This window comes from Seriola lalandi, unplaced genomic scaffold (assembly GCF_002814215.2).
Source record: "Seriola lalandi dorsalis isolate HSWRI2012SDOR001 ecotype SW California unplaced genomic scaffold, Sedor1 jcf7180002054256, whole genome shotgun sequence".
NCBI lineage: Eukaryota > Metazoa > Chordata > Actinopteri > Carangiformes > Carangidae > Seriola > Seriola lalandi.
In genome coordinates this window covers 607715-620411 of record NW_019524809.1, presented here as the reverse complement: position 1 = coordinate 620411, position 12697 = coordinate 607715, and the positions used below count along the sequence as shown (strand labels likewise).

At 38.8% G+C, this 12697-nt stretch overlaps 1 protein-coding gene and 1 long non-coding RNA gene across 4 annotated transcripts in view; one reads left to right on the top strand and one right to left on the bottom strand.

The window, feature by feature from the left end:
* Positions 1 to 538: 538 nt before the first annotated feature.
* On the bottom strand, positions 539 to 3204 carry LOC111653976 (uncharacterized). The gene is made up of 2 exons (XR_002760711.2): positions 3064 to 3204; positions 539 to 2749 (listed from the first exon to the last, which is right to left on the bottom strand). It is a non-coding gene; the product is annotated as an uncharacterized LOC111653976 (long non-coding RNA).
* Positions 3147 to 12697, top strand: part of cblb (Cbl proto-oncogene B, E3 ubiquitin protein ligase) — a 57380-nt gene continuing 47829 nt past the window's right edge. For all 3 annotated transcript variants that reach the window (XM_087173559.1, XM_023404778.2, XM_023404777.2), the window contains exons 1-3: positions 3147 to 3287; positions 4096 to 4274; positions 4807 to 5057. In XM_087173559.1, the coding sequence (XP_087029685.1) occupies positions 4107 to 4274; positions 4807 to 5057 (419 nt within the window). In that variant the 5' untranslated portion in view covers positions 3147 to 3287; positions 4096 to 4106. The remainder of the gene's footprint in view (positions 3288 to 4095; positions 4275 to 4806; positions 5058 to 12697) is intronic.

Sequence of the window (12697 nt, the reverse complement as noted above, 5' to 3'; positions counted from 1 at the left end):
TTGTTGATAACTACTCAACAATATAACATTGTTAAAAGTTAGCTCCACTTTGACCACACAGTAAAAAGCTACTTATACATTAATGCATCAGTAATAATAATCCAATAATATAATGTTGTGTCATATGTACATCACTCACAAGGATTATTTTTCTGAATTATAAGTTTTTTCTTTGAAACTTTTAGCACATATTGTTAATAGTAGTAACATACTTTTACTCAAGTGACAATTTCAAAGCAGAATTTTGACTTTTACTTGAGTATTTTTCATTGTTTCATGTACGTACTGTATGTGAAGAATCTGAATATTTCCACAGGTGAATGGTGACCAGTGTTTACTACATGGATGTGGATGGTCACATCAGCTACCCTCTGAACCATACATCTCAATGTGTGACTTGATTTACACTTTGAAAATCAAAATTTCAGTTTAATGTTTTTATCACTCCATTTGACTTGAACTAAAAAAATCATATATCGTACAGGATATTTGACAGACAAGCTCAACATTTGCAATCAATACAAAGTTTCATACAAGCAGCATGTGACAAAGAATGTAATGATCAATAGAGATAGCGTCAGTGTCAGACTGAATTTGAACCTCACAGAGATAGTTAACACACACCGTTGTTCACTCTGTCATTTACTAAACTTATCCAGTTTTTACACCCACTATCTGCACAGCAGTTTCTGTAGCATCATCTCTTTTATGTCAACATCACCATGGCAAAAAATAACTGAAAAAAGTTAGTGTAGGCAGGTTTAGCTGCACATAACAATTTAATATTCAAGTCATTTCATCAATATTTTCTGAGTCAGAGTAACTAAATCTAATGAGAAAATACTTTAAATAAATTTGTTAAATTAAATGCTGTTTAATAATTTAACAGCATTTATTTATCCTCAACCACTGAATTGTTGTAAAATAACTACACAGATCAATAAAGGCTACTTTTGCAAGTACTCTTCCTATATGCTTCTTACCACAGAGATGTGAAGCCAGGCAGCTGTCCCTGACTATGAATTATATGAGACAAAGGCAAACAACATTCATTGGTCGACATTCAGCAGTTTCTTTGAAAATGTCTCTTTGGGCTCAAACACAGACTCAGACATTTTACACAGCAGTGTCCTTAGGCTATGTGAAATTATTCACAGACCGACTGACATTCAGTGTGTTGAATGATACATCCATACATTACCTGTGCTTATATCCTGTGCTTATACTAAGCCCTATAGGTTGTGAGGTCTGGCTGGCAGTGGTGTTACATGCAACTATGTATTTGCAAAGATTATTGGCCAGGGGGGCAAAGAGAAATAGATTAGACTACACCCTGACATAAAGAGGGACCATGTCAGACCCTGTAATGAGACTTTACTTTTTACTTTATGGGCAGGTTTACTGAGATAATATAGTCTTGGAATACTACATTTAAACAAATATTTGCTTCACGAAAACTGGTATTGTGCAACCATACCATAGCATTTATGACCTGGATGTTTGAAAGTCCATACAATTAAACACAGGAACTGTAATGATGTCTGTGTTGAGTATAACTAGGGGTTATGGGTGTGTAATACTAACTGGTATTACAGAAATGATCAACACCACATATAATGATAGAGGAGGAATGCAGATATAATTTAAAATGTATTTGTATTTAAATTATTATTATTAGTATCATTATTATTACTTAAAACTATGTCAATGTTATAACCTTCACGGTAGGTGATGTGGACCTCTGCTGGTGACTTTATAGATGCACTTTATTTGGGTAGGGAACGTGGAGTAGGTGCAAGTTTCCACAATATTAATTAATGCCACTGAACTAAAATATTATTACCATATACTCACACTAAGTAGCTAAGTTTGGCTTAATCTGAACCTATAGGCTACCAGTTCATTGGCAAAGTGCCTCGATCTAATGGCAGTAAGATTGCCAAACATTTCACTTTTATTTTGACGTTTTCATTTTACTTCCGGTTCACCCTCTCTATTGACGTCACTCACCTGTGGACTTTAATTTTTTAAATAAAAAAACAAATAACGGAAATTTCACCAAACCAATAGCGACCTGTTTTTTTCACTTCGTTACACTTGATGTTCAATGTTCATGGACACTGGAAAAACGGAAAAACGGCGTCGTTTTTGGTTTTAAATGGGAAAATGGATTATACTTTAGTACCCGGTACAAGACTGCTTTATCCGGAGTGATAGGAGTTGTGTGGACTCTTCATACGAGCGGCTCCTGTTTGTGACTTCATCAATGCACGAGCATGAAGACAGAACACTACTGGAAGTTAGAACAGTATACCTCCAAAATAAGAGCATGAACTCTCTGAGTTGTATGCATGTGATGGGACGCGAAATGTGCAACTCTAATTAACATCAAGCGTAAAGTAAAAGTTCAGAAAATAAAATGTATACAAAATGTGGGGCATTTATGTACACTCGTTTCTACAGCGTCGTAATCACAATATAGAAAACACAAACAAATTTAATAAAAATTATTTTGAAAGAGACTATGACTGTACAGTGTTTCTGAGCCGTGCTGTTTCATCAGAAAAGTTGTGTTGAGCGTTTACACCGGGGGTCGCTGTTCTTCCTGTGTCAAACTTGACACTGGTGACATCCTCACAGGGCATCAATGGGTGTCTGGTCGCTTCTTTCATTGCGTTGGTTGGTTCCTGGAAAATACTGCTTCGCACCCTTATTGACCCTCATACCGCTTTGCCTACCACTGGAACAGCTGCATCAAGCCATTCACACACACAAAGAGAATACAGGAAGTAATGCTATACCTTCAAATTAAAGGACAATATAACACTATCGAACGGAAAAGACAAGTACTGGAAATATTACAACAGCAAGTTTAACTGAGAACACTCAACTGATCGATACAAATTTAATTAAAAGTGAGTAAACAGCTTCAAAATGCAAATTTAATTTAAATGATATTGTCCCTCACTTGGGGCTTTATTTTGAAATATGCAAGTGGATGTGACATTTTTCACATTAGCTGCCTTTACACCAATGTCACGGTACAAAACATACTGTGCATACCTTCCAGCTTCGCGATTATCCAATTACTCCGACTGCTTCTCCGGAACTGTTTTTTAAGACGATCCTGAAATATGGAGGATTTACAGTGAAGTAACAGTTATTTCACACGCTGGAGACTTTTCCTGCCACTCTTCCCCCCTGGACACTTGGGCACTCCTTGTTTTTGTGCTCTGGATGTGGATCAAAACCAGCAGGGATCCCAGCAGTCCTCCCCTGGTGGTTTGGTAAGTTGGTACTTTGTGTGATGTGCATGATCGATTCTTGTTTGTTCCTGTTGAAAACGCCAGTGTCTCTTGTTCTGGGCTTCACATTCTTGTGTGACTTGTTCTGGCAGCTCAGAGTCTCTTATAAAATAAACCCGTGGAAACCATGAAAGATGGTTATATGCTGATTTAACAACAGAAAAACTCAAAGTAACAACCGTGTAAACACGAGCAATTGTAGCACACACAGGCCGCATAGGAAGAGTCCTCAGTGTTACCAGTAATACGTGTAAACTAATCCTTAATCAAATCAGTCCAATCACTTCGTTTTATATTACAGTTTCATTTGGTTGTTCAGTCGTGAATTATTGATTTGTGAAAAATGATTAGATTATCAATAGGCAATAGCCCTGAGGGAAGACAATAGCATGTATGATGGCAGGGGGTTAAACTGTCATGTCAGGGAGCAATTACACACAGGCACAAAACAATGAAGCTTGCTTAGTTATAGAGGCATTTGAAATAAGTTCAAGAGATTCATCTGTTTTTTTCATGTTTCATGTCAAAGTTAAGGAATTCGGCCTGAAATCCCAAATAATTGAAAACAATCAGTCAAAAAAGCATAAAATTAAATATTTGAACTGAGCCAAACAGGACAACTGTAACTGATTATTTTTTCAAACTGAGATATAAGGATTTTTAGAACAATGCTGAAGGACACGGTCTAAACATATTATCAGGACTATTTGAAATATGTTTCAAATGGGATGATTGGTTTCTGATAATTAAAGCCAGTTATTGGCTGTAATTATTCTCTTTGTTGCCTCAGTGTTGTAGGAAATGGCAACTGCTCTCAGTGGCCGAAACCCTGGTGGACGTGGACCGAACCGAAGTAAGGGTCGGATTTTAGGCATCATTGATGCCATCCAGGATGCAGTTGGGCCACCGAAACAAGCAGCTGCGGACCGGCGGACTGTGGAGAAAACCTGGAAGCTCATGGATAAAGTTGTAAGTTTAGAGCGATGAACCTGTCAGGCCTGTATGCTAGATGGTAGAAGGCACAGTCCTATTGTAGATGCACATGGAGACGTGAAAATTATAATTATGCACATGTGTTCCCTGCTCATATTTGTATTTGTATTTCATTAATTTAAGCATTTGTTTGGTACCCTCTAGTGTTACGTCAACATCTGTGCTTGCACATGTTTATCAAACTCTTATGAAAACTCATTGATGATGTGCCCAGGACCAGCAGAGGACTTATGAACAATGTTCATGTAGCTTTGTGTCTCCTTTCCATAAAAGTAATGAAGTGATTTGCATTATTATTATTTATTATTATTGTTATTATTATTATTATTATTATTATTATTATTGAGCTCACTGGTGTCTTGCAGTTTGCCTTTCAGGTTCCATCATATTAACATCTGCTCCTGCTGTGTTGTAGTGTCAAATGTTAGCTCACACTTTGTAATGTGGTAAACACAGCTGAATGTTGGAGCATCAAGCAAACATTCATGGATGGGTTTCTTTGCCACAGGTCCGTCTGTGCCAAAACCCCAGACTCCAGCTGAAGAACAGTCCACCATACATACTGGACATCCTACCTGATGCCTACCAGCACCTGCGGCTCATACTGGGCAAATATGAAGAGAACCAGAGACTTACACATCTCAGTGAGAATGAGTACTTTAAAATCTACATTGATAGCCTTATGAAGAAATCCAAACGGGCCATCCAGCTCTTCAAAGAGGGAAAGGAGAGAATGTATGAGGAGCAGTCACAGGACAGGTAAGAGGAAATATTTATCTAGATTTTTTTTTTTTACCTTTTCTCTTTTTTACTTAATGGAGGATTTTGAGATGACGATAGAGGGTGACTGTGCTCATAGTGTACAGAAGGTAAACAGAGGACGTTTCACTACAAAACCACTTTTAATGCAATGATAACCCTGTGATCCTGTCCAGGCTTGATTGGCGAAAGGGAGCTAAATGGACAAAATGACAGAAGTGTCATATTTTACATTTTTGCTGATAATTGAAGTGAAATCTTCTTGGTTGCAGCAGCTATGAGGTTCCACTCTGCTCCGGTCCCGAGCTCTAAGCCTGTGTGCAGTGTTGGTCAGAAGCATAATGTAGTTGCGGCAGGACGTTATGCAGTTGTCACTGGCCTTTTAGAATAATGTAAGAGACAGGATGTGAGCTGTGTCTGGCATCACTGCACTCACTTTCTTACTAACTGAGGCGAGACAAGAGATGACAGAATTGTCCTGGTGCTCACACTTATTCTTTTTAATTTGGTACATTGTTGATATGAAATATATTTTTGTGAATGCTTCATTTCACCAAAGCTAAATGAAGCTGCATTTGGTCTATAGTTCAGCTTTGATGTGCATCATCTTACAGCATGAACCAACCTCCCACACCATCAGTTAAATCCACAATTTGCTCATCTGTTTCATTAAATTTCAGAGCTGAAACTGTGAGGTGATGACAAAACCTAGTTGTCATAAGCAACAAAAAAACTTCTAAAGTCCTCTATAAATCTTAATTAAATTGTAAGTTAGTGATCTTGAAAAATCCACTAATAATTACTTATTGCTAATTACTGGTAAGATACTCCAAAATGATCTTGACTTGTCAATGCACAGGCTTGTTTGATCTTAGCCATGACTGTGTTGTGACAGGATATAATAACTGAACATGCATGGTGATCGTGATCCTGAGTGGGAAGTGTGCCCCTTGTCACCAGGGTTGCAGGAAGGACACTCAACAGTTCAGTCATCTCCAAGGTCCAATTTGCATGTCACATACCGTATGCAGATTTTGGTTAGTGGCTTGTCATCTTTACTTAAATCGGCTCACTGTGATTGTGATGTGTTAGACAGGAGTCTGACTGACTTAGATTACAGAGAGTGGGAGGTGGAGATGGAACAGTTAAAAAAGAGGAGAGTTCAAGGGAGACGAGAAAGCGGAGGCACATTCAGCAGACAGTAAATGTTGCAGTTGTTTTTTAGTTCTGTGTACAGTCGCTGATGCTGCTGCCTTTTATCTTACAGTGCATTTTAACGTAAATATGTAATTCATACTCAGATGTCACATTACTGTAGTACTGTGGAGCAGTGGACGTAAACACAATGAGACATGATGTGTGGGTAGCAGCAGTAAGATTGTATTCGATGATACATGTGTATATATATATAGTGTTCTGCAAAAACAGTGAAGAAAGTGGACTCTGCCTCACTATGAACCACTGTATGTTTTGCATCTTTTTTTTTATACTGTGTCCAAAAAAAGAGAAAGAACCAAACATATAACTTATTTCTATAATTTATTTAAGATAAGAGCTTGAAATAATTTAGGGTGTGAAAGGCTCCAGTGATACTCAGCAGCTCTCTACCATGTGTAGAGCAGAGGGAAAATCCCCACGCACTTTACATCCTGTTCATAAATTTCCTCTCTGGTTGAGCCCTCAAATAGTCGCCCAGCAGAGTTTTTGATACGTGCAAATTCACATCTTCAGTTTTTCTGTCTCAAACCTAAGTTCTTTCTTGTTGCCTCAATCGTTAATTGTCACTTGCCACAAAGCGCTGAGCAGATTCTGCCTGTGTTGTCGTAATCTGGCAAACATCATCAACAGTGTTCACAGTAATCTCTACTCACAGTCAGAAGAAAAAAGGAAATGTTAAGAATTTTATGTTTTTAAAAGTTGAACCACTTGATTAGTCGTTCAGTACATTGTTATTTACCAGTTTTTAGTATTAGTAGTTAGATTATACAGTATTTCATTGTTCAACCTCTGCTCAAGAATTATTACGTCCCCTACTGCCAACATAGCGTCTTTCATGGACTGAATTCTTTTAGATAAGTAGTTGTGAACACGTCGTTAGTTGAGAGGAAAGGTCCTCAGCACATCTCCCTACTCCCTGATCATTCCTCCTGCTGAAATGCAGTTTAAACCACTGGAAGCAACTTCAGCTCATCGCTGAATGTTGACTTTGATTTCCCTGATTTAATTTTTTATTAAAAGAAAGTTACAAATGTGGTATAGTATCCAATCGATGTGGACACATTATTGCATGACTGGCAAAAATAATATTTTATGACTGTGAGGGATTGATTTCATTTATTGACTGTTGTTACTGGTTTTTTAGCATTTACTTTTGTGTCATTAGGATGAGCTGTTACACTGAGCAGGTGTTGCTGGTTGCCATGAGCATCGTCTGATAAAGGAGATTGAGTGTGAGATGTTTAAGTGTTTTTAGCAGCTTCTCTTGTCTCTGCTTTGATCCACCCTCACAGACATTGTTACTGGTCATATTCAAGACTGTTGTGCGGCTGATTTTGGAATGAGTGGGGGAGGGGGGTGTCCTAGCGAACAGGGAGACTGTACTTCAAACAAAGGTCTGGTTTTCAAACAGTGAAGTGTGACTAGCTCCAGGGCTTCACAGTGAATACACCGACAGTCATTTTTCAGGAAATTTAAATTTACATATAAATTATCGCAGTGGAATTTTACTTTTTCAATTCTACGTACCAGCAATTGTTAGATGTGATTTGAGGCACAGGATAATTCAAAACAAAACAAAATAATGCAGGTGAAGAAGAAGAAGAAGAAGAAGAAGAAAAACAACAAAACTGTTCTCACCCCCACCACACGTAACATTGGCAATACAATAATGACTATATTCGCAATAAATTCCATTTCGCTCCGCTACCTTTCATAGAAGTCTAATCTCTAGGTAACTGAAGCCCACAGAAAACACAGTTTGGATTTTTTTCAGATAGACCTGGGCACAGACATGGAAAAAGCCCCAAACACACCCAGACTGAAAGAAACAAAAAGCAGCTACATAATGAAAAAAATGCAGCTGCTTCTTTTTGTAGTTGTTTAGTTGTTTTCAGTGACATTTTGCACCGGTGACCCTGATCACTGGGGTCCTGGGTTTGTGTCCATTGGACTTGTTCAGTGATCCTCCCTCGCTTGTTCATTTTTGATCAAAGTGACCTTCACTAAATGATTAAAGAAAACTTGTGTGTAATAAGTGGAAATTCTGTAAAAACACACTTGCTTGATTAACTCACACCCCATACCCCTGGCCCTGTTACCCTGCTACATTGTCCCAGTCTCGACATCTGATCACCTCCTCCCCATCCCCCTGCATCTTTCTATTCCACAAGCTGAGCAAGGCAGGGATGTGATAGGAATATTAATTAGGAAATTAAAGGAAAGAAGAAAATTGCAAACAGCTGGTCTTATAAGGGAGTTAAAGACAGGAACCTTATGTTTATACTTTAAATGTTCATGTCTCTTCAAGCTAATTGTCTTTGACCCTGAGGTTACATTTGCTACTTAAACCTAAAAGAATTGCCTTTGTTGCCACTTTTGAATCAAAATAAGAGCCCTTAACGTGAGTCTGCAGGCTGTTATATTTGATTAATTTTTTTCAAGATCCTTTTTTAACCAAGTTTTTACTTTCTAGACCAAACCTTTGGCACAGCGAAATCTTGGCAATGACTGAACTCCTACTCTCTGCATTAGTGTGACAGGAGCGATCAGTGTACAAGACAGAGTTTTTGTTGAGCGTAGGACAACTCGTCACTGTTCAGTCTGTCATACATGTTAGCAGTTAATGGTGTACGCGGCGGATATGATTCTTCAGTCAGCCAGATTACTCTGTTCTGGAATGAAAACTCTGCTCAGGAGAAAGACCTGCAATCACAGCATAAAATGACATTGACAAACACAAGAGCTGTGGCTTTCATAACTCACTACTGCAAAGGATCAGTTCACTGCACGAGATGTTATTTTGCTGAGGCTGAACTGTAGAACATGCTTCCTAAAGTGATTGTCTCTAAATCAGATGGATTAAAAGTGCATTTCTTTTGCCAGGAAGCGTAGTGTTGCGGATAAAAGACAATCTGACCTCCCTCCCTCCCTCCTCAGTCCATTTACTCACCCACCCCCTTCTGATTGTGAGTAACCCCTGACTCATGGTGCAGTGACATATTGAAGACTACAACTTTTCGCTGTGACCGATAGTAATGATGACGACAGCAGGGTTTCACGAAAAAGGTCTTTTCGAAGCAGCATATATGTACCGCAGGTTTACGGAAGACTCCGTCACTTACAGGAATTGTATCGTGTAGGGAAATGTGCAACATACAGAACTAGAGTAGACTGAATAACATCTTTGTTTTTTAGCAAACAACCAGGTTGTGATTTGCTGTCTCTGGAAGTACCAAGCTGCAGTGCAGCTTAGTGTCACTGCCAGTTTATCTTTTTTTTTTTTTTTTATTTCAGAGAGGATGTATTTTACATGGCAAATTTTCTAATTAAGAGTTTAGCCACTGTGGGATTGACAGTCGTTTTGAGTGTCAGTATACTAAACCTCATCAAAGGCATCATTTTGAATTATTCATCAGAAAATATATTTAGAAGTCAAAAAGATTTTTAGATGAGTGAAAAGATTTTTTGTTAAGATAAGACTGTGAATAAAGGTGTGAAGTATTTCAGCCCTAGAATCTGCATGAATGCTGACTACAAGCACAGACTTTGTGATGTTCCTGGTTTATGAAGAGTTTACTGTTCGGCTGAAAAGGAACATTTCTGTTTGCGGCGTAAAATTTATCAGGTGAGAAACCTGTGCAGCCGTGTTTCTAATGTTTCAGTTTAGTTGGACTCCATTATAGAGTTAATGACACTACTGATTTTTTTCTTAACTCTGAATGCCTGACTCCTGTTACAGACTGTAGGCAGATGGAATGAAGTGATGTGGTTGAATGACTGAGCTGAAAGCACAGGAAGCATTTCCTGGTGAATAATCTCACCACATTTCACACTTTTCTTCAGCGAGGACGTTCCAGCAGTACTAACGTTGTAAATTTTGACTTATTTTTCTTTCTTTCACGGTGTGGATGAAGAGCTTAAAATTTTCAGCAAATTCACTTTCCTTTAATTCTATTTTATAGGACTCAGTCCTTAGTAGACAAATAAACATTTCTTCGATCTGTAAAATCAAAATATATAATCTGGAATGTACTTGATGTCAGTTCTGTGGAATGATCTTGTACACGTCCTCGCATGTTGGCACGTCACAGTGAGCAGTCGTGCTTTGAAGTGATGATGTCACACATTCCCATGAAAGGTGTTGAAGGCCTGAGTCTGGCTGAGATGAGTAAGCCTCTAGAAAATAAAACCATCTGCGGAGGAAGTGGAGCACCAGAGTAGGAAGCCAGAGTGCTTCAATCAGGAACCAAGAGACTCAGAACACAGAACATGCGGAAAGTGTGTGTGGTGGGAAGAGGGGGTTTAAGGGTCGTTGCTAGGCTTACTCACTGCGCTCTGGCTAAGGTTTTGTCTCAATCTGCTGACACGTGTTGTATGGAATAGACACAGAGGGGCATTTCCTCTGACTCAACACACCAGGACCCACAATGCCCATCAAAATGTTGATGTTACAACCCATGAGAACCCTGTAGTCATGACTACTATGATTGAGAGGCATAGTAGCTGGTGTGATCCCATCTCATGATAGTCTGTAGGTTTACACAAACACACACACACACACACACACACACACACACACACACACACACAGATTCACAAGGTGAAAAACACACTGGCTGGTAAATATTTCACAAACTCACTCATGACATTTACTTAACTTTTTACAAATACAACCTGAATCACCTCTCGCACACACACACGTGTCTACATGGGTTCATCCTCCCGAAGCTCAGACATGTAGGTTGGCTCTGTAGCTTATGTCAAACTGGATTTTCACAGCCAATATTAATATTGATATTTAGGAGTTTAAAAAAAACGATAATGATCATTCGACTGTCATTTTTTCAACATAAACAATTGTGATATTGATGCCTTACATTTGTTTTGGTTTTAAAGAACTGTACATACTGAGTGTGACATTTTAAAGTAAGTCACTGCTCTCTAGTGTATAAACTATCTATGGTGACAATGTTTCTGAATTATCTCAACCCTAGTTTGGACATTAAGTGCAGGACTGTGACACAAGGGTTCAGATACCTGTCTGTGGTTTAAACACTAGGACTTTAGTTAAGGCTCGGGAAAGATGGTGGTTTTGATTAAATGTAAATAAACTGTTCATGTGTGAAGTCACTCTGAACCTGTTCTGTTTTAAACCAGACCAGGATCTTTCTCTAACCTGAACCCAGAGCTGTGAGAGTCTGAATAGAACCATGAAACAGTTTAAAAAGTATGGCGTCACTAAATAGATGTTGTGCTGTGAGATCAGATATTTCGGCACAAAACAAACACGTTGTCGGTGAACATTTTACTGATACATCCAGTATCACATATGTAAATTAACAACCTACCTCTCATATAAAAGCAAAAGGCACTCCTCTCTATGCGTCTCATTCAGTTGACCGCACGGCAGCTGACACAGACATCAGTGAGCCTCTATGATAATTTAACAATACAGTTGAAATCACAGCACAGTACTCATGTGTACAGTGATTTTATCACACGACGTCATGGTTATAAAATCAGGATTTTAGCGGCAGCAGAGCAACAGCTTGGAAGTGACTTGTGATTAACATGAAGTCTTAAAGGACCATGTTTCAGTCACCGTTTCATACTTGTTCTGTTGTCTGACAACAAAAACAGAAAAACATGTAAATGAGAACAGCTTTATTGTGAATTCAGCTGTATTAATATACTGTATATGTGAGCACAGAGAGGAGGAGAGAAGAACGGATGAAGAGCTAAAACCAGCTGGTACGAGGTGTTAACAGCAGTTCCAAAACAGTTTTCAACCACTTCCTCAATTTCACATATTGACCGAACGTGGTACAGACATGTACTAGGTCATGTTGTGTTTTACACATAGAATCAGAGGCTGATGATAGACATGATAAAGTGTCTATATTAAGCTCTATAAAAAAACAAAATGAAAACACAGAGTGGGTTTGAAGCTGGGCTTCTCCCAGACGGTCTTCTACTGTATGTTCCTTTCTCCAGAGAGAGGGAGGAGAAATCCCCCCCCGATCCATTGTAGTCAGAGTGTCTGAGTCAACATGGATGGGCCAAGAAAGGAAATCTTCATGAACTCAAACTCTTTTGGTTCTGTACTTTCAGGCCTCAGCTTTTTTTTTTTGTGTGTTTCAAATGAATTGCTTTTAAGAGATTTTTTTCTCTCTTCTCTCTCTCTCTCTCTGTATTAATGGACATGTTCTGTAGCTCTGCTCAGGGCAAATGATTTGTCTAAATAATTGATGCTAATAACAATCTCTAGAAACAATTAAATCAGCGACTCTGCTGTCTGCGTACCCACCTCCTCCCATTTTTCTTCCATCTTTCTGCTTTGACCCTCAGTGTGTTTTCACTCATCCGCCTCTCTCACAACCCCCTCCTCCCCCTCATCACAGTTTCCCCCCCAGCCCCCTGCC